Consider the following 20,978-nt stretch of genomic DNA (forward strand, 5'->3'; position numbering starts at 1 on the left):
TGTAACAGTTTGCGATTTGAGTAGTAAGAAAACACTAGTTATATTTAATTTAATAAAAAAAAAATTATTACACTTTTATATGTAAAATAAAATTTTCTATCAATTTTTTGGGATTTTTTATAGCACACTTCCTTATTATTTTTTAACTGCTTTTTAACTTCGCCTATAATTTTCGTAAGGGATGGATTCGTAATTGAATTTTTGGATGGATGGATGTTTTTTAGGAAGTATCTACAAAACGTCTCCATGGATCTCGATGAAATTTGGCATAGATGTAGAACATAGTCTGGAAGAACACATAGTCCAATAATTAAGTTTTTAATTCCGGCCGTAGTCACAGGCGACAGCTAATAAAACCAACAATTGCTTACAAATTTTATTAATTAACGTAACTAAGGCGTCATGTTACGTCGTTTAGGTTTTGCAAATAATAATTGTATAGCTTCCACACTCAATCCTTTTGTCTCTGGTAGACAGAAATAACAGAAGATTGTAGAAATAAAGCATACGACAGAAAAGAAGTAGAAGATAGGACCCAGTCCTATCCATGTTACTATTGGATTGAAGAGAAATAAGACGACAAAGCCGCATATGATAGACCATTCCACTGATATCATTGATGCAAAACTCCGGATCTGAAAACAGGTTAGTTCTTATCACGTCACTAGCGAAATACCCCAGATTTTATGAAAATATAGCGAAGAGCGTCGGTGGCTCAGGGGTTTGGCTCTTGATTTGTAATCTGCAGGTTCTGGGTTCGAATTCCGTCATGGCACAATGTGTTTTTCGATTTACGTATGTACATTTATCTGACGTTCTTACGGTGAAGGCAAACATCGTGATGCAACCTGCACATGTACATATCTGTAAAGACCAAAGATATGTGTGAAGGCAGCCCGCACTTGGCCAGCGTGGTCGACCCTAGTAGTCACCCCTAACTTTGCGCAGACTCAGAGCCGCTCAGTGGGGACTTAGTGAGCTAATGATGTTAGCTTATGTTAGCGTTGGTTTCTGATATCAAAATCTCCGTATGAAACATATCATCATCTCTGTCATTATCATTGCCAAAAGAGATAATATGTTTTAAATGGGGATTTTAGTCTCGGAAACCCATTGTAGTTAAAATAGCTATCTATTGGTAAAATAGTGTGTAAGTTTAGTTAAGTACATTTTAAGTTAATCGGGGACATTAAATTTTTTTGTCATAATATCATTGTTAGCAATACGTTTTCTAAAGTTAATTGTTTCCAAAAATACTGCACTGTAAACAAAGGGAAAGAAAACACAAAAATGACAGCACTTCGAAATGGATGTATGTTAGAAAGTATCGCCAGAACGGCTCCACTGATCGCGCTGAAAGTAATAGTTGTAGAACATAGGCTACTTGCTAGTTTTTTTTTTATTATCATACGTTATATACAACTAACCTCCGGTAGAAATATCTCGGCGCTCATCACAAAAGGCACAGTACCAGCACCGCAGGAATACACCACACCGTACAAATATATTATGCACGCAGTCAACCAATGCGGACCCCAGTGCAAGTGAATCTGTGTTCCTAGTAAAATGCAGCAGATACCAGAGCCGAATGTCGCGTACAGCATCAGTGACTGCAAAAAAAGGTAATTAAAAAATATATTAGTATTTACACTATCATCATCAGCTTACTTCAGCTCAGTCTCCACTAAGGAGCTCGGAGTTCACCATAAATTAGACGTTATTAGGCCATAGTCAACCACACTAGCTCACAGTTAAGGCTGACTTCGAACAAATCTTTGGTCTTTGTAGATATGTGCAAGTTGCATCGTGATGTTTTCCTTGACCGTAACAACGTCGTATATAATACATATGTAATTGAAAATTTAAAAACATATTGGTACATGGCGGGATTCGAACCCAAGACCTGCAGATTACAAGTCAAATTCTTGAGCCAGCGATGCTCTGTAGTTACACTAGAAGTGTGTAAATTACATCAGATTTGAACTGAATATACCGATTTTACTTTTTACGAGTGTGTAGTTTGTCTTTGATTAAAATCGATATGTTAGGTTTGAAAGGGACAGGTGCGTAAGAGACGTCTACGTCCTCTCACAGTCAAATAGCGATTGACAATAAACAAGGCAATCGTTTGCTTTCTTTTGGTGGTTCCACTTTACGAGGCATATCTTACCCGTCTTCCAGCCGTTTCAACCAGATAAGCGGCAATAAATCCGGCAACCACCATAACAACAGCGAAGATGACGCTGCAAATCGTCGGTGACATGGTCGGTATGGCTTCCGCGAACAACGGCTCTGCGTACACCTGTACCACCATTAGACCTTGGAAGATGGACGTCGTGTACAGAACTATTAGCACAAACAACGCACGACGTGTTGACCGGGACTTCTCTATAGACAAAACAAAGACGTAAGTTGATTTTTTCTATATTGATAAAGTCATCCCTTGACTTGTTAAGTGATGAGGTCATAAGATTGTACGAGCTAGGTTAGTTAATGTTTTATTGGCTATTCGTAAAGGCCCTCAAGTCAAATCTTATCTAATGGGAAGAAAAACTGAAAGGCCTAAGTAGGTTGTGCCATCGCTAAGAATCCGCTGTCATTTGTCGACTGTCAGCTCCCATGATAAAAGACGGAAGAATAAGGATCGAACACCTAACTAGTAAACGTGAGTTCAATCGTTAAGGCATGTCTTAATTTAATTTTCACGCAAACAAAAAAAAACTAGCAAATACGCGAAAAATATATTCCTCCTATTAGTTATCTTACTAATATTATAAATGCGAATGTTTGGATGGATGTTTGTTTGAAGATATCTCCATAACGGATTAACGGATCTGAATGAAATTTGGCACACATGCAGAACATAGTCTAAAGAATACATAGGCTTCATTTTTTTTGTTAATTCGCGTCGACGGAGGTGCGGGCCACAGCTAGTACTTGTATAAACAGAGAAACGTAAAATTCTAACTAGAAATTGTAATGGAAAAGTGCTTTCAAAATCCCAGAATAGTTAGATAGAGGGGACGGTGTTAGAACAAACAGTATGTTAAATGTACTTGCTTAGGAAACTCCACACAGACTCCTTTGGCCTTTCTTTAAGATCTGCGTTTAATTTTTCTTCTTCTGGCGTTGCAACATCATCTATAAAGTATTTACACGAATATTAAACATACTTAAGTAATATTTTGTATAAAAATCGCAAAATTAATACCAGTTTTCTGAATTCTTATGAGTTAATAGAACTTTAAATAAGAAATTCATCTTGATTTTTATTTTTACTGGTTATTTGTTAGATTAGAAACACATTATCTTATCATTCATCATCAGCTCACTATACGTCCCCACCGAGGGGCTCGGAGCCTACCCTAAGTTAAGGGTGATCTTATCATTAAACATCTTAATTTAGGCTATTTATACCAAGAAATATATTGTTTATTTACCATCCAACACTGGGTTCAAAGACGTCCTTAAAGCCTGTAATTCCTCTTCAACAACTTTGGACCTAACATTCGTTCCTCTGTAGAATGCAATCGCTTGTGCTGCTTCCTAAAAAAAAATTATAACTAGGAGAAAGTAAATCTAAGATCTCCTCGTTGTTTTAAATATATTATTGCGTGGTATTCGCCATAGTGGTAGTTATTTGACTGCTGCTCGTAAACATGCGCAATTGCAGATGCATTGCTTACGGACCTGACGGAGAAAGGGATGTAAAGAAAGAGAATATTTTCTCTTCTTATGCATCCCTTAACTGACGCGGTGCGGGTGGCCCCAGTAGAGTTTGAAACTATTATTATTTCCTTTGTGAACTGATTTGTTTAACTGTATGAATAGTTTTATTACTGTTTTCTTTCCTTTCTTTTCTTTACTAAAATTACGAACAACTGTGTTGGGTACTTAATTACTTAGTCTTTTTTATACATTATATTGATGTATATACATTATGTAGTCGTTAGTTGTTCCAAATAAAATAAAATAAAAATCCCCTCATCCGTCTAATCTACCCCTTCCCATCCTTATAAGAAAAGGGTAGAAGGGAATGAAGAGTAAAGTTATCTCTCCGGTGCACCACTCATTTGACTGTACTTGGAATGACGTCGTATTTAAGGCGTGTCTTCTGTGTGATAGTGATGCACCGGACGAGGCCCATTCAAGCAGTTGTTAGCATGTACCATTTGATTTGGCACAGACTATATAGCGCTGTTAATTTATGTTACTTATATCTGGCCGGCGACAGGTTGACGCTCTTTTTTTTTCTTCATAAGCCTTTATAAAACAAAGATAATCATCATTATCTATGTTTTTAGGCACGCGTATTAATGTTCTCATAAGCTTGATAATTCCTTTTTCGTGTATATGTGATTTGTAGCCTAAACAAGTTGCATAGATTTTGATAATTAAGGTGTCATTTGATCTGAATCTTCCTTAGGTCATGAAAGTAATTATATCTCAATGGACCCACGTGTAAAGTTGTAACACAAAAAAAGCAGTTTTTCAAAAGACACATTTCAGTGTTTATAAATAATATTGAAGTACGCCTGTTTTAATGTAATATTTCGTTTAAATAATTCAAATTTTCAGTTGTATAATATAAATATCTTATTGACAGACTAGCTTTTGCCCGCGACTCTGTCCTCTCAAAATTAAAAAAATAAATTTAATAAGTAGCCTAAGTGCTCTTCCAGACTATGTTCTACATCTGTGCCAAATTTCAGCGAGATCTATACAGCCGTTATCGAGATGCATTCAAACATCCATGCATCAATCTATCCAAGCATTCGCATTTATAATATTTTTATTAAAAGATAAATTTACTCAAAAACGGAGTTACAAGTATATGCGTAGGACCCTTCATTTAATAGCTTAGTCCTGTCAACTGTAGATACAAAACGAATATTACCTTTTCGCGTCCTTTACTCATTAAATAAGTAGGCGAATCCTTTAACAGCAAAAGTAGAACAACGCCAAGTATAGTTATAGCCAAACAAGCGTAGTTCATAGCATCGTAACTCATGTAACCCCCCATTAGGTAAGAGACCAGCATTCCCATGCCATAGAAGACCATAGCACCGGAACACATGCTTCCTCGTATCGAATCTTGGCAGATTTCATTGACGTAGATGGGTACAGCTAATGTCGCACAACAACAGAAACCTGATAGTACCACAGATGTTAGAACCACTTCAACGGTGTAAAAGAATGATACGAGTAGCCATGATATCTGTAAGGAATAATTTGTTATTCATTGCATAGTTATCTGTCGCTCGCGATTCCGTCTGCCCGGAATTAGAAAAATCAGTAGCCTATGTGTTCTTCTTGATTATGTTCTACAACTGTGCCAAATTTCATCGTTATCCATTAAACTTTAGTACAGAAATAATCCTTTAGCTGCAGCTCACTACAGAACTGACATATAAGAAAATACGCCGATACTATATTTCGTCTGTTCCCGATAAACTCAAAAACTACTTACCGATTTTAAAAATGTTTTCACTATAAGAAAGATCTTTTATTAGCGAGTGACACGAAGTATAATATAATTTATCTTACTTCTTACTACTAATATAAATGCGAATGTTTCAATGGATAGATGTTTTTAGAAGATATCTCCAGAACGGCTGCATGGATCTCGCTTAAATTTGGCATATATGTAAAAAATAGTGTGGTAGAACACATAGGCTACTATTTTATTTAATTTCGCGCGGAATCGCGATTGCTAGATTTATTATAGAAACAAACTGGTAATGATTAAAATTATTACTTACAACTTGAAGCAATGAAAATATAAGACAGCAATATTTCCTGCCTATCGTATCGAGGATGTAACTCGAGAATGGTGTGCTGACCAGCGCGCTGATAGACGAGAGGCTTCCGAGGAGTGATATCTCTGTCTCTGTCATCGGCCTGTTCAGTGTCGTGTTCTCAGAAGAGAAGAGAACAAGCGTAGATGATGGCCACGTGTACATGATACCCATTGATAGACAGAGATAGCTCACTGTAATATAATAAATATAGCTTATGTCACCCGGGGGATAGTGTAGCTTATCAACAGTGAAAGTAATTTTCAATTCGGTTCAGTAGTTTCGGAGTCTATTCAATACAAACAATCAAATCTTTCTTCTTTATAATATTAGAATGATAAGCTTTATTAACCAATTGGAAAAAGTTTCTATTGGTGATAAGATTTAAAATCAGTTTAATAGTTTTAAAGTTTGTCAGGATAAAGCGAACTACCAAATTTTGTCATTTATATGTAGTACTCATTAAAAAGATTTAAACGATTTTATTAACATGGTAGTCATCTTCCAATCTTTATCCCATCATCCAATTTTTAAATTAAATTATCAGATTTTTTTGTACCATTCCAACTAAGCTTTATACTTTTGCTAGAATATAGTCAACGACAATAGTCGAATGGATTCGAACCACCGACCTCGTGATCGGAAATCCGTACCCTTAACCGTTAGGTTGACGCTTCTGGATCGATTTATTTGTTTGAAATTGTTACGTAAAAATTCATACCAACGCCCGTTGCTGCAACTTGATAGAAAATCGTCATTTTAATTGTGAAACAAAAATTTAACACAAATCACTCAACTGTCGACCACGGAGCTAATCTAGTTAAAGAGACGCATAGTTTCTTTCTCGTTTATTTTAATATCAGCTTGTTGTTTGACAAACAGTGTTATACGAAGATTATAATCAAATCATATTCAAACAAAGACGGAAAAAGTTATTCCGAATTACACCCAAATAAAGACGTTCGTTTGTTTTCTTCGTAATATTTACGTGTCGCAAAACGTGTCTTTCATTCTCTCGAAAGAAAACTCTCGAGATAGCAATACTTCTTTGTATGCTTGTGTAAAAATTATATTCAATCAGACATCATTAAGTGAAATTTCTTAATATTTTTAAGATATTTTTTTATATCACAAGGTGGCAAACGAGCGAGCGGCCACCTGAAATCGCTGATATAGCGAAGTGACCGTTGCCCATAGACATACGCAATTGCATATGCGTTGCCTACCTTTAATGGACGGGGGAGGGAATGGACAGAAAGAAAATATATTCCCTTTCCATGCATCCTCTCATCCGGAAAGTCCACTTCCACTTCCCATCCTTTCCTTATAAGAAAAAGGGTGGGAAGGGAAAGAGGACTAATTTTGGCGTCCGGGACGCACACTCATCAGACGAAACGCGGAATTGTTTCCACTTGACGCCTGTCTTCTGTGTGGTCGTGGTATTTCACCGGGCGAGCCGGGCCGATTCGTGCGAAGATGTTAAAGCGGACTCTACCACTGTTATATCCTATACAGATGTCAGGATACTTACTAATAGGGGTAGTCAATTAGGTTCTTTTCATACATATGACGTCTGCTGGGCATACACCACCCCCAAAGATCGCCACGATGATTGGCTCTGTGGTACCCTTATACAAAATCAAGCTTGTGGGAAGTTTGATTTGCTCCCACTATTAAATACCAGATTTATTTAACGTTGTATAGTTATCGAGGAAATATATTGAGTAGTTTTTGAGTTTATTAAAAATAATTGTCACGCGCGACACCGTCAGCGCAGAATCAAAATAATAATAATAATAAAAATACACAAAATAATTATAATAGTATTATATGTCTGGTGCCTATGTCATCTGAGAGTAGTTTAGCTTCCCAACAGTGACAGAATTTTTCAAATCGGTTCAGTAGTTTCGGAGTCTATTCGATACAAACAAACAAATCCTTATTTTTTAATTAGTATAGACAAAAATTTACCTATATTAATAAAATTAAAAAAAAATATTATTTTTATTGTCAAAAGTATCAAATAATAAGAAATAGGACAATAGGGTGTGTTAAAAAAGACAACAAACAAATCGTAACAGTTTTTCCGCGCATGGAATTCCCGCGAATATCTTTATGGCGGTACTCCGTAGTTTTGTGTAGTTTCAGATTAATTCCGCATCTTCTTATCTAAGTTATGTCATTAACAAAGATATAGAACAGACAAATTAAGCGAAATTCATTTAGTATATAGGTGATAATTGGTAGACATGATGATAAAAATATTTAAGTCTTCCAACGAAGGGTTTTTGCATAAGGAAGTTTAGTCAAAAAAATTACTTTAACAGAGTTGTAAATCAAAAAATTACCAAAAAAAAAACCATTTCTGAGATAATAAAGAAATAAAAGAATAATTAATATAACACAGAGAACAAACACCTCCTTCAGAGCGGAATTAAAAAAAAAATTATTAGCCTATGTGTTTCTCCAGACTATGTTCTATGTCTATGCCAAACTTAAGCAAGATTCATGCAGCCTTTCTGGAGAAACCTTCTAATAAACATCCATCCAAACAAACTTTCGCATTTAAAATGTTAATTTTTCCATTATCTTAGTAATTTAGAAAATCAACGAGTTAAACGCTAAGACTTTGGTTATTAACAAAGAATAACGTTTTCGAGATTAAAGACATTGTAAAATGACAAGTCAAAAACCGAGTAATCCTAATTAAAGTGTTTTCTAGTTTAAGGTTTGTAACCAGTGATTGCGAAGCGATAACAAATACTTGTAAAAAAAAGCTGTACAATTTTCTAAAGTAGTTAAAGCGCTAATGACATAACGGTTAAGTAGAAGGACTGCAAAGATGTAATCGTGGGTTCGAATCTATGATCATAAATTTTTCAACTAAAACACCTTTATATTCCATCCATACACTAAATAATTTTTATAACAATATTATCTTTCTTTGAAATATTACAGAAAATAGATAAAAAGAAAAAAAAGCGCACCCTTTTCAACCAAGCATTCCTTCCATTGACGTCTAGTCAAATCTATGTTCATGTACCGTTTTGTACCAATGACATTCTTTTATTTAATCAATTGAGCCTCAATACTATTGACGTACCTACATATGCACGGACTTCTCTCAAGTGAAGGGCTCTTCCAAATATTTGTCTTTACTGGAAAATAAATCCAATTTTTCTCATGGTTAAAATAATTTATTTCCATCGCCTATCTTCTATATATAAAAATCAATTGCTGTTCGTTTGTCTCGCTAAAACTCCAGAACGGCTGAACGGATTTATCTTATCTTGGTCTTGAAATGTCCGCGGAGGTCTTGGGAAGTTTTAAAAGTTGAGAAAAAATCGAATAATTGCCAGGAACTAATTATTTTTTCATTCCACGCGTACGGACGGCCGATGGGGCCGAAAAGTCCTTGAGTGGCGGCCGCGGACGGGTCGACGCAGCGTAGGTAGGCCTCCCGCACGATGGACCGATGACCTGGTCAAGGTTGCGGGAGAGTACTGAATGCGGGCGGCACAGGACCGGGCATTGTGGCAATCGATGGGGGAGGCCTACGTCCAGCAGTGGACAAATTTAGGCTGATTATGATGATGATGACGCGTACGGAGTCGCGGGCGACGGCTAGTTTATAAATTTTAATTTTTTTATCTCTTGAATTTATACGATTGTAAAATATAGCTACAACATTACTGTGCACATTCTTAATCTTATTTAGCTTTTAATCGCAGAATTTAATTTCTGTTTGTTAAAGATGTTCTATATAATTGCTAGAGATTAAATCTATCTTAGTATTGCAATGAGATGAACTGAAGAGAATACTGACTGTTCGGATTGTTAAAATAGTATTAAAGTTATAATAAATGTGTAGAGAAAAAGATTAAAAATAAAAAAATCATGGCTGTGATAAAACAAGCAATATCTACTGCTATTGGTAAAGATTTTGTTATTGTGTTGTGTCTATTATGAGGGTAATGTTCTTGGACGTTCATTCGAACGTGCATGTGTTGTTTGTATGTATTTAATGACATTAATTAGAATTTGGCGCAAATGGCGCGCTTTCGTGACCAAATCAAGTGTCAGATTTATTAGTGAGGTGATAAACGTCGACATTTTAGTAAGGCTAGTGTTGCCAGTACACTGGCACACTGTCAGATTTTCTTCCTAACAGTATATCTATTTTTTCCCAGAGTTTTTTTTTCTGGGGTAACGTCAATTGAGATTCTTCATTTTATAAAACTTCATTTTAGTTGTAAATGTAAATTTACGAGAAAAGGATGGCTACTTAACTGATGATACATCTGTGTTCCCATATATAGACTTACAAAACGAATACCTATGTTTCTTTGTGAATTTGAGTGGGAAAACATGACACACAATACCATTAGTTCTCTTTAACTTTTTATTTTTAATATTCTTACTTTATGTGTTTTTTCAACAGTGAGCTACCTCTGTGCTTTGCTCGGTGTGATGTACACATGGCCGTCATCCACTCTTGTTCTCTTCTCTTCTGCGAACACAACTCTAGACCGTCCTATGACAGAAACTGAAGTTGCACTCTTGGGCAGTTTATCTTCTATCAGTGCGTTAATCAGTACACCATTTTCTGGTTATCTTCTTGATACTTTGGGTAGAAAGTATTCTTGTATGTTGTTCGCCTTATCTCAAGTGGTAAGTTTTTTTTTTTACTTTTTGCTTTGACTCTTTTAAGCAGTGTTATTTTGTCATAAAAATTATGATATCGTACACTTTATCTTTTGAATACTAATATAATTGCATACAGTTATGTTATTAACATAAAATTCCATGTTGTACTTAAGGCACGTGTCCATTGGCCCGCGTTATACGCATATACGGCCCGCAACGGATTGCTTGTTGATATATCTTTCGGGCCGGGCGATGCGGATAACGCAGGGTTATGTAAAATCATACAAAGCATACTAAAATCCGTTGCGGGTAAGGTTGCGAAATCGCCAACCCTAATGACCAGACAGATCAGCCAGTTTGGCCGGAAATTTTGGCAGAAATGCCGGACACCCTATATCATTGAAACCACTCACCTTTGCATAATGCAAAAAGCCTAACAAAACCCGAATACCCGGTCACCGTTTATTTTGGCCGGACGCGCAATCAAAAAACCTTACGTCCGGCTTTATCCGGACGCCTGGTAACGCTAGTTGCGAGCCGTGCGGTGCGTGTAATGTACGCGTACCTTTATATTAATGTTAAACTTATCATCTATGTTCTCTAATAGCATCAAAGAGTTGATATGTACGACAATACATTGTGTTAAGATATATATGTAAATAAGAATGGGTCTATCTGTAGTTGTAAATGGAGATTAATTTATTATCTTAGTTTAAATGAATTAATTATAGTGTCTTTTAAATAACGCGCACGTTTCCGCGACATATTCTTACGTAATAGTTCTATAGCTTGGTCAATAAAATAATTATTTTCAAACAGATAAAAATATAATATTTACGCGTACATTTTTTGGCATAATTTCACCCTTTCGTTCAATTTCACTAACGAATAATGAACAACTGAACATCCTGTATGCAAGATTGCTTCAATAATTCCTAATTTCGCGAGGAATTAAAAAGAAAACTAAATTAGTAACCTATGTGTCCTACCAGACTATGTTCTATATCTATGTCAAATTTCAGCGAGATCCGTACAGCTGGTCTGGATATGTAATACCTTTTAACAAACATTCATCAAAACATTCGCTTTAACAATACTAGTAAGATTAAAAAAAGTAATTTCTCCGCAGCTCGCATGGGTAGTCGTGTCCATATCCTACAATGTGGTGGCTATCCTCACAGCGATATTTATATCTGGGTTCAGTGGTTGTATGATGTTAGTGGTACCCATTTACGTCAGTGAAATCTGTCAGGAATCCATCCGTGGTACAATGACTTCAGGAGTCATGGTGTTTTATGGATTTGGTATGCTCGCTTCATATCTAATGGGTGGATATTTGAGTTACGAGGCTATGATCTACTCATGTTTATCTATGAGTGTACTTGGAGTTTTACTTTTAGTACTCTTGAAAGAATCCCCTTTACATCTAATGAGGAAAGGCTTGGAAAAGGTTGGTTGGTTTTATGTTCATAATACCTGTCGCCTGCGACACCGTCTCCTTGGAATAAAAAAAAAAACGCAATAAGTAGCCTATGTATTCTTCCAGTCTATGTTCTACATCTATGCCAAATTTCATTGAGATCCATGCAGCTGTTCTGGAGATGCCTTCTATCGTACATCGTTTAGTCTAGTTGGAATTGAAACTGATCATCAGTCATGAAGTGATCATCAGCTCACGATCGTTCGCTGACCTAAACATATAATTTTATTTTTATAATAAACCAGCCCAAAGCTGTTTTTTGTAACATAAAATTATGACAACGACAAAAACGTTTTCAATCTTCTATTTATGCTGTGAATTTACGTAGCAAATTTGTACAAGAACACAATTGCTATTAATATTTACAAGGAGAAAGATTGTCAAGTCTAATATGTTTCTGTACGAGTATTTGTGCAATGGAAACACGATTACATTATTCAATTTGTATACAGGATGCTGCAAAAGTAATCGCTTATTATAGAAGTGTTAAAGTAACATCAAAAACGGTTGAAGAAGAAATTCAAATGTTACGCAGAGCCATGAATCCAGATTTTGATGGTAAGAATAATTTACTAGTAACTTCACACCCTTTTTTTAAAAATGATGGAAAGTAGATTATCCGGATGAGAGGATGCATGGGAAGGGAAAATACCTTTCTGTGCATCCTCTCCTCCGTCGATTAAAGGTAAACAACGCATCTGCAATTGCGTGTCTATGGGCAATAGTCGCTTCGTTATTTCATCGATTTCAAGTGGCCGCTAGCTCGTTTACCACCTTATTTAAAAATGTATGTTTTATATAAAAAGTTTTGCTTTTATTTAAGATAATGTATGGAATCTTTTTATTTTTTTACAGATTTAACACCCGAAGTGGAAAAATTAAAGCCGGAATTTAAAGAAAACCAAAAGATGTCCGCTTGGAAATTCTTTAGTACGTTTCATATTTCTAGTCCATTTTTATAATAATAAAAAATTAAAAATACTGACTAGAGTTTTGGTATTCTCGAAACTATACATCCATACATCTATACATATAAATAAAATTAAACTGACTGTGTGTAATATCCAGATTAAAAAAAACGTATTTCGTATACGTGAAGTATTTGTGTGGCTGTTAACGATAAATCAATTTTACTATTTTGTCTGTATGTCTATTCGCACGGAAACGATTGTTCCGAATCATCTTTTGAACAATTGGACCGATTTTGACGAGACTTTGACATATAAGGCTACTTTTTCAGACCTGAAAAGTTGTAGACGACAGTTATTATTAAAATAAATTGCATCCATCCTTTTTTCTACAAACTTTACTAATATTTTTTTTATTATATTTTTCAGAGAAATCGCGTTCATCCCGTCGTGCGTTAGTGGTAGCCTTGGTGTTATATACCGCAGCCATCTTCCAAGGTCTGATGGTGGTACAAGTATATGCCGAGCCATTGTTCGCGGAAGCAGTGCCAACAATGTCCCCCACTATATGTAGTGTCATATCCGCCATATTAACTGTCGTTTCTGGTTTTATTGCTGCATTTTTAATGGAATGGGCTGGGAGAAGAGTAAGTATGCTGGGACTGCACTGACACGCTTTTACACCGCGTTAAAACACGTTCAAATAGAAATAATAAAATGCTTTTTTATCGCGTCATTTTGTAATTTGAACATTGAGCGAAGGAAACAATAGTTATTTTGAAGCGTTCATCGCTTGAGTCGTAATAAGTTAAAACGTTTTCAGGATTTTATACAAAATAAATTTTACTTGATCTTAGTCTATGTTTTCAACCGGAATAGACAAGTGATAGAATTGAAATGCATTATTACCTTTAAACTAAATGATTCTTCATTCGATTTGTAAACTTCTCTTGAGTCAGACGTATTTTTGGTATTTATCCGACTCACGAGGGTAAAAATTATTTTAGGATTGCATTTATATTCATTTGATTCTATTTTAATATTTTTTTTTATATCACAAGGTGGCAAACGAGCGAGCGGCCACCTGAAATCGCTGAGATAGCGAAGTGACCGTTGTCCATAGACATACGCAATTGCATATGCGTTGCCTACCTTTAATCGACGGAGGAGAGGATGCACAGAAAGAAAATATATTCCCTTCCCATGCATCCTTTCATCCGGAAAGTCCACTTCCACTTCTTTCCTTATAAGAAAAAGGGTGGGAAGGGAAAGAGGACTAAATTAGGCCTCCGGGACGCACACTCATCAGACTGCGCGGAATAGCTTCCACTTGACGCCTGTCTTCTGTGTGGTCGTGGTATTTCACCGGACGAGCCGGCACAATACCTGCGAAGATGTTAAAGCGGGCTCTACCACTGTTTGAAAGTAATAATAATAAAATTTATTTTCAGAATCTAATGATTTACGCATCATTAGGAGCATGTGTCAGCTGTATAGTACTTGGCACTCAGATACACTTACATTGGGGTCCGCATTGGATCACAGCTTTATTTATGTATTTGTTCGTAATCATGTACACATGTGGAGCTGGCACTGTGCCCTTCGTACTGGTCGCGGAGATATTCTTACCCGAGGTCAGTATTATAGTCTAAGAGCTAAGTGACGTTGATATTTTATAGACTAAGAGCTAGAAGAATGATATCTGATATTAAATTCAACTTGTTTTAAGATTAAGTATTTTTTAGATACGATAGTGTTTGTAGCGTACTCTGATACGTTTAATGAAGAACTTTAGTGTTAAATTTAAAATAAAACAAGGTGTTGTCAGACAGACGGACGGATAACAAAGTGATCTTATAAGGGTTCCGTTCTTCCTATTAAAGTACGGAACCCTAAATATCATCCTTCTCATATAAGAAAGGGATGGGAAGGAAAAGAGGACTAAAATAAGACTTTCGGACATTCATCAGACTGTACTTGGCATGACTTCGTATATGCGTGTCTTCTGTATGGTCTTGTGGCAACAAATGTTGTTGCTGTCTACCACTTTTGAAGTTATGATGTCGTTATAACTTTTTTTTTAATTTTACAGATCAGAAGTGTCGCGTCAATGATAGCAGTGGAATGGTGCCTCATATGTAGTTTCGTAGTACTCTTTGTGTTCAATCCTCTAGTTACTGCAGTAGGCTTGGGTCCTGTGTTTTACTTCTTTGCGTCCGTCTGCTTACTCTCTTCTATATTTTCCTTCTTTTTTGTTCCCGAAACTAAAGGATTAACAGTTGATGTTATACAGAATCTATTCGCTAGCCCCAGAAAATGTTAGTGTGGTTTTATATGACAGAGTTGTTCGCGACTTCTTTCGTGGGGAATTAAAAAATCATACTAATATTATAAATTTTGAATGAATGAATGTTTGTTTCTAACTATCTAATGGTGAAATTTGGCATAGATGTAGAGTCTGGAAGAAGACATTGACTACTTACGTAGTTTTTTTTAATGTTAGTCAAGTGCTTGGCCTCTGAGCCATGCAATGCACGCCGATAAAACATACAATATCTTTATATATATAATTCTTCTGTGAGTGTGTATGTCACTGAACTTCTCTTAAACGACTGGACCGATTTTGATGAAATTTTTTGTGTGTGTTCAAGGGGATCTGGGAATGGTTTAGATTCACAATTTCCATCAAATATTAACTTCATATTAATTTATTAAAATTAAAGACGTGTAGACAGGACAACGTCTGTCGGGTCCGCTAATATAAAGATTTTGTAAATAACTATGATATATTTGTGTTTATTACGTACCTGATTTATTAAAATGATGTTTTTGAATAAATATGAGAATTATTTTTATCTTATTTTTCACCTTTTCCATGTTTTTTAGAAAAGTAAGTAAGTGTACACCGCCTTTTGTTTTCAATGTATAGAATACAAAATGTTATAGCATAATTCAAATCAGTTGCATTTTGAATCTAATAATTATATTAATAGTAGAAATAAACAAACAATAACTTTAGAACATTTGTAATATGTAAATATCATCATCAGCTCACTATACGTCCCCACCGAGGGGCTCGGAGTATACCCTAAGTTAAAGTTGATTAAGGCCATAGTCAATATGTTGGAGGTTAAATATATATTTTTTATTATAGTTATGCAGACACTAACATTTTATTTATATGCGTGGATTAGCTAAATATAAAGAATTGGTTTGAATAAAAAAATACAAAATTCTGATATCCTTTATTTAATCTATATTTGGTATAACATGCCAATACTCACAGTAGTTTAAAAGATTAAAATAAAAAAATGTCCAATTTACTAAAAAAAAACAGTTTGCAGTCAAATATTATTGAATAAAAATAATTTAAACATATACAGTTTTTATTTCGCTTATAATAATCATAAAAGTGTGATGTACAAAAATTGTTATCATTATAAAATCAATAAATAATAAAAAAAAACTATTTTCTATAAAAATAAATCTCAATACTTCTCTTAATTAGAACATTCAGTATTATACAAAAATATTAGTGAAATAAAAAAAAGAAAAGAAATATGCTTAATTTGCTATGGGTTTTGTAACATGTCACTCATTTCCTACTGAATTAAATCCTCTTTACAAAAAAATATTGCTGTCTCTCTCTTTCTTTTTTTTTAATAGAGAAGTGTCATGTTGTCAAAAACCCATGAAAACGATTATCAATTCAAAAATCAATTAACAACAAATTTTTAAAAGCACTATCACATGATAAATCACTTTTTAAATACCTTAAAATATTGTAAATAAAAATATAATCGTATAAATTTTTATAATCAATCATTACATACTAGTACCACAATTTAGATTTCAGATAAAAAAATACTAATAAGAAAATAGAGATTAATTAAACATTACTCACTCTTAATACAGCTTTTAATCATTACAGTGATTTTTAATGAATTTTCAGTTTATTAAAATAAACAGTCAAACATTTTCTCTTTATAAAAATTTCTATAGTTATTCTCTCTTGTCACCTTAGCTAATAATCTTAACTACTAATAAATTCAATATCTGCTTAAAGGTTTGATACTACTTAATAATTTAGTATTTTTATTAGCCCAGGGTAAAAAAGTAGATTTTGTAGCAATAACACATTCCAGTAATAATATACAATCCACTTCTGCCCTATGAGTATTTATTGGTTCTTTTTTTAGTAATCTTCTATACAAACTAGACAAAGTATAACTTACTTTTTCTTTGGCTGTATGTACCTTGTTGCTTTTGCCTTTTTCACCAGATGTATCTTTTTCATCCTCTTCACATGACATACTGGACATTGACTTTGTCATATCATCAATTTCCCTCCATTCTTCAATACTAATATTTAATTCTGGCCACTCATCTTCATCATCAGTCATAATACTTTCAATTGTTCTTTTTGGTGAGCTTACATAAAGTGGTTTAGTTTTTGTTCTGTTATTATTGTTAATAGTTTTGTTTCTATCCAACTGTCTGAAGCCCGTTATGGAATCAACACAAAGAAGATCTCGAGGAAATTCTGCCTTCACATCTTTATACTCTGCGGTAAGAATTTTAAAATCAAATCGGTTACCATTGTGAGCAACTAAACACACAGGTTTTGGTAATTCTTCTAAAAACGAGTTGAGTGTTTTAACTCTTTCTTTAAAAGTTAGCTGTATGGCTAACAGTGTCTCTGATAATCTCGTCATATTCGCCGCTTCTGCGCTTATTTCTCTTTCAGGGTTAAAAAATAATGATAATTTATTTATCAAAGGTATTTCACCTACCGGGGTAACCGCTATATCTTCCGCCGAAACTGCTAAAAAAGTTAGTTCAATAATTTTAGTTTGGTTTCTCTCTTCATGGGGTAAACCTGTCGTTTCTATGTCGAAAAACACAAATGTTGATATATCCATTTTTCTTAAATCACAAGTAAACTTGGACTTATGATGTAACAGAGACTTAGCAGTGGGTGGAAAATTAGATGCTCACACTACAGACTTAGTAATAAATATTTTATATATAGTAAATGAGTCTTTTATATCCAATGTATATATGAACGGAAAAAGTTATTTTGTTATATGAAAGAGAAAGAAGTATTGGCAGTATGTTTGTGATGAGTGGTAAACTTATTGAAAAAAAAAATAAACAACCACAACACAACACTTAATGTCAAATGTCACTTGATGTTGTTTGACGTCTAAACGTTCCGTTTCAAGATTTTAATTCAACTATAATATTTTTAAAAATTTGTATCATATTTATTATTATAAATTTAGATTTTTTAATTGTTTAATTTATAATCTTTATAAGACAAAGATCTGAAGAAAAGGTTTAAAATTTGTCCTCCGACACACATCAGATGTCGGAATTATTTCTAGTTTACGCTTGTCGTTTTTCTTCTGTGTAGTCGTGATGTTGCACTGGACAGTGCCGGCATTAGGGGAGGGCGCGGTTCGATGTTCGTCCAGGTCGCTGGACGGGAAAGGGCGCCCTAGATCTAGGAATTACAGTATCACATATCCCGTCCAAAGTGGTAAAAAGAGGGCGCTATAGACATTTCGCCCAGGGAGCTATTACAGCGAAAACCGTTAGTGAATAGCTAGCTGTTCGTGATCCAATAGATGCCATAAGCAGTCTTTATTACTAATATTATATGGTGTTAAAAATACAGTTAAACTTATTCAATTCACTCACCTAACATCGGATTAATGCCTCGTTTGTTTCGTTATTATTACGAAAGTTTTTTTTTTATATCATAAGGTGGCAAACGAGCGAACGGCGACCTGAAATCGCTGAAATAGCAAAGTGACCGTTGCTCATAGACATACGCAATTGCATATGCGTTGCCTACCTTTAATCGACGGAGGTGAGGATGCACAGAAAGAAAATATTTTCCCTTTCCATGCATCCTCAAAGTCCGTCCTCATCCGGAAAGTCCACTTCCACTTTCCATCTTTTCCTTTTAAGAAAAAGAGTGGAAAGGGAAAGAGGACTAAGTTAGGCTTCCGAGACGCATACCCATCAGACGAAACAGGGAATTGCTTCCACTTCACGCCTCCTGTGTGGTCGTAGTATTTTACCGGACGAGCCGGGCCGATTCCTGCGAAGATGTTAAAAACGGGCTCTACCACTGTTAACTAAATAGGTAAATAAATTTAAAATTTTCGCACAATCTCTTGAGTTATAAAATTGTGGTTTTTACGTCAATAATAATAGAAGTTTAGACGTCAGCGTTGTCTGAATGCTTATCAGCTTTGAGAATGTAAAATAAATTAATTACGATTACTTTGATAATCAGAGCCTTGAATATACAGTGTGGTAGTTTTTATAATTTTGTAATATTTCTGTAAATATAATTGTATTTCCTAATACGATTAAATTTATAGATACAGGATGTTGTAAAAAATTAGTGTTTGACACACAAAAGATATGCCTTTCTGTATCTCCTTCCTCTAATATCCTCTTCCCACCCATTTTTAAAACGAAAATTACGGGAAAATGGATATGGATGGGAAGGGACCACAATTGGCCTCAGGAACATAAATCCAAATTAATATTTTAACCAATATACTTATTTGTTCAGAGTTATATCTCAAATTAAATATAGAGCGTACACAGATAACGAAAAATGGGCAATTCTTAAAAAATAAAAGCACCAGAATGACTGACAGAATGACACTCAAGGCAAGAATACAAATCGAATGACACCACACTCGTCAAAATCGATTCACCGTGAGTTTCCAAGATCAAAATCTGCGATTAAAACATATTGTTATCTCTTTTTTTGTCGCAGATAATGACAGGGATGACGATATCTTTTATACAGAGTTTTTGGTCTCACAAACCAACAGTGAGCCGTTTAATCACAAACGAATTTACATACATACAAACTGTAAATAAAAATATACGTACACTAATATAACCCTCTTTAGTCAGTCCATTTAAAAGTTGAAAGCCTAAGCCTACTTTAATATCCGCCTAGAATAATTTTCCATTAACCTTAACCTAACCTAACGTAGATTGTGTTTCTCGTAGGTTAACCCTTTTATCGCACGCTGATGTTAGAAATTACCAGAAAGCCTAACTATATTGTCATAAATATTATATATAGAAAGATTTATGCGTAGGCTTTCGAAACACGATCATAAGAAATAAATAACAAAGTACTTAAACCGGAAACATAGGTATATAATCTTACTAATATTATAAATGCGAATGTTTAGATTGGATTGATGTTTGTTTGAAGGTATCTCGGAAACGGCTCATCGGATCTCGCTGAAATTTGGCATAGATGTAGAGCATAGTTTGGAAGAACATATATGCCACACTTTTTTCTAAAACGGACAGAGTCGCGGGCAACATTTAGTCTTTTATAAATAAGTCATATCATTTGACGGCGGTTAAAGGGTTAAACAGTGTAGAACTAAACAGTGTTTAACAACTGTATTTTATGAAGTTATTCAGCGTTTGTTTAACACAATAAAAATAATCTACTAAACAAAATAAATCAACGCACTAAAATTTTAGAGAAAGATCCCAGGGCTGCCAGTCATTAGTTTTACGATTAGGTCGTATTTCTATGTAGTAGTAGTACGTAGTTCATCTCTAATGTAATCTCGTTTGAAGAAAATGTAATTCCGAACTTTAATATATAAATATATGCTATGCTATATCATGTTTTCCCCTAATATTATAAATGCGAAAGTTTGGATTAATAAATGTTACTACGTATCTTCAAAACTCCTTAAGGAATCCGATGAAATTTGGTACAGATATAGAACACAATCTGGAAGAATGCATACGCTACTTACTAAGTTATTATTTCGAATGAAAAGTCACGGGCAAGAAATAGTAGTATATAGCTTTTGCTCGCGAATTTGTCTAATTTGTTTAATTTTCACGAACGTATAATTATATCATTTTTTTATGAAGTTGTAAATATTTTTATTGCAAAATTTGGCAACCCTTTTTTCCCAGAGAGGAATGCTTTATGCATCCTCCGCGCCCCGGGGGGGACGCGGTAGTTATGTGGGATTCTCCTCCATAACGGAGGCATACCCACTAAACCTCTCTGTTCCTCCAACGGATAGGGACGGGGCCACGGGCACGCTTTCGCTCTCGTCCGCGACCCCGTCA

At 34.8% G+C, this 20,978-nt stretch overlaps 3 protein-coding genes across 4 annotated transcripts; 1 reads left to right on the plus strand and 2 right to left on the minus strand.

The window, feature by feature from the left end:
- Positions 1-363: 363 nt before the first annotated feature.
- LOC106127330 (facilitated trehalose transporter Tret1-like) lies at positions 364-6,643 on the minus strand. The gene is made up of 8 exons (XM_013325443.1): positions 6,520-6,643; positions 5,763-5,992; positions 4,898-5,218; positions 3,441-3,546; positions 3,061-3,141; positions 2,171-2,388; positions 1,428-1,610; positions 364-635 (listed from the first exon to the last, which is right to left on the minus strand). The coding sequence occupies exons 1-8, from the start codon at positions 6,554-6,556 to the stop codon at positions 393-395; spliced, it is 1,419 nt and encodes a 472-aa protein (XP_013180897.1). The 5' UTR covers positions 6,557-6,643; the 3' UTR covers positions 364-392.
- Positions 2,320-15,263, plus strand: LOC106127429 (facilitated trehalose transporter Tret1-like). Of its 2 annotated transcripts, none has more exons than XM_013325619.1 (8): positions 2,320-2,407; positions 10,240-10,469; positions 11,575-11,895; positions 12,378-12,483; positions 12,781-12,855; positions 13,263-13,480; positions 14,285-14,467; positions 14,926-15,263. In XM_013325619.1, the coding sequence occupies exons 2-8, from the start codon at positions 10,269-10,271 to the stop codon at positions 15,154-15,156; spliced, it is 1,335 nt and encodes a 444-aa protein (XP_013181073.1). In that variant the 5' UTR covers positions 2,320-2,407; positions 10,240-10,268; the 3' UTR covers positions 15,157-15,263. The 2 variants fall into 2 exon arrangements, with proteins under 2 accessions (XP_013181073.1, XP_013180996.1); XM_013325542.1 differs by lacking the exon at positions 2,320-2,407 and adding an exon at positions 9,578-9,732.
- A 1,384-nt stretch (positions 15,264-16,647) lies between these two features.
- Positions 16,648-17,984, minus strand: LOC106128651 (three-prime repair exonuclease 1). Its single transcript, XM_013327118.1, has one exon. The coding sequence runs from the start codon at positions 17,753-17,755 to the stop codon at positions 16,883-16,885; it is 873 nt and encodes a 290-aa protein (XP_013182572.1). The 5' UTR covers positions 17,756-17,984; the 3' UTR covers positions 16,648-16,882.
- Between the last annotated feature and the right edge of the window lie 2,994 nt (positions 17,985-20,978).

This window comes from Papilio xuthus, unplaced genomic scaffold (genome assembly GCF_000836235.2).
Source record: "Papilio xuthus unplaced genomic scaffold, Pxut_1.1 DF829758.1, whole genome shotgun sequence".
Classification (NCBI taxonomy): Eukaryota; Metazoa; Arthropoda; class Insecta; order Lepidoptera; family Papilionidae; genus Papilio; species Papilio xuthus.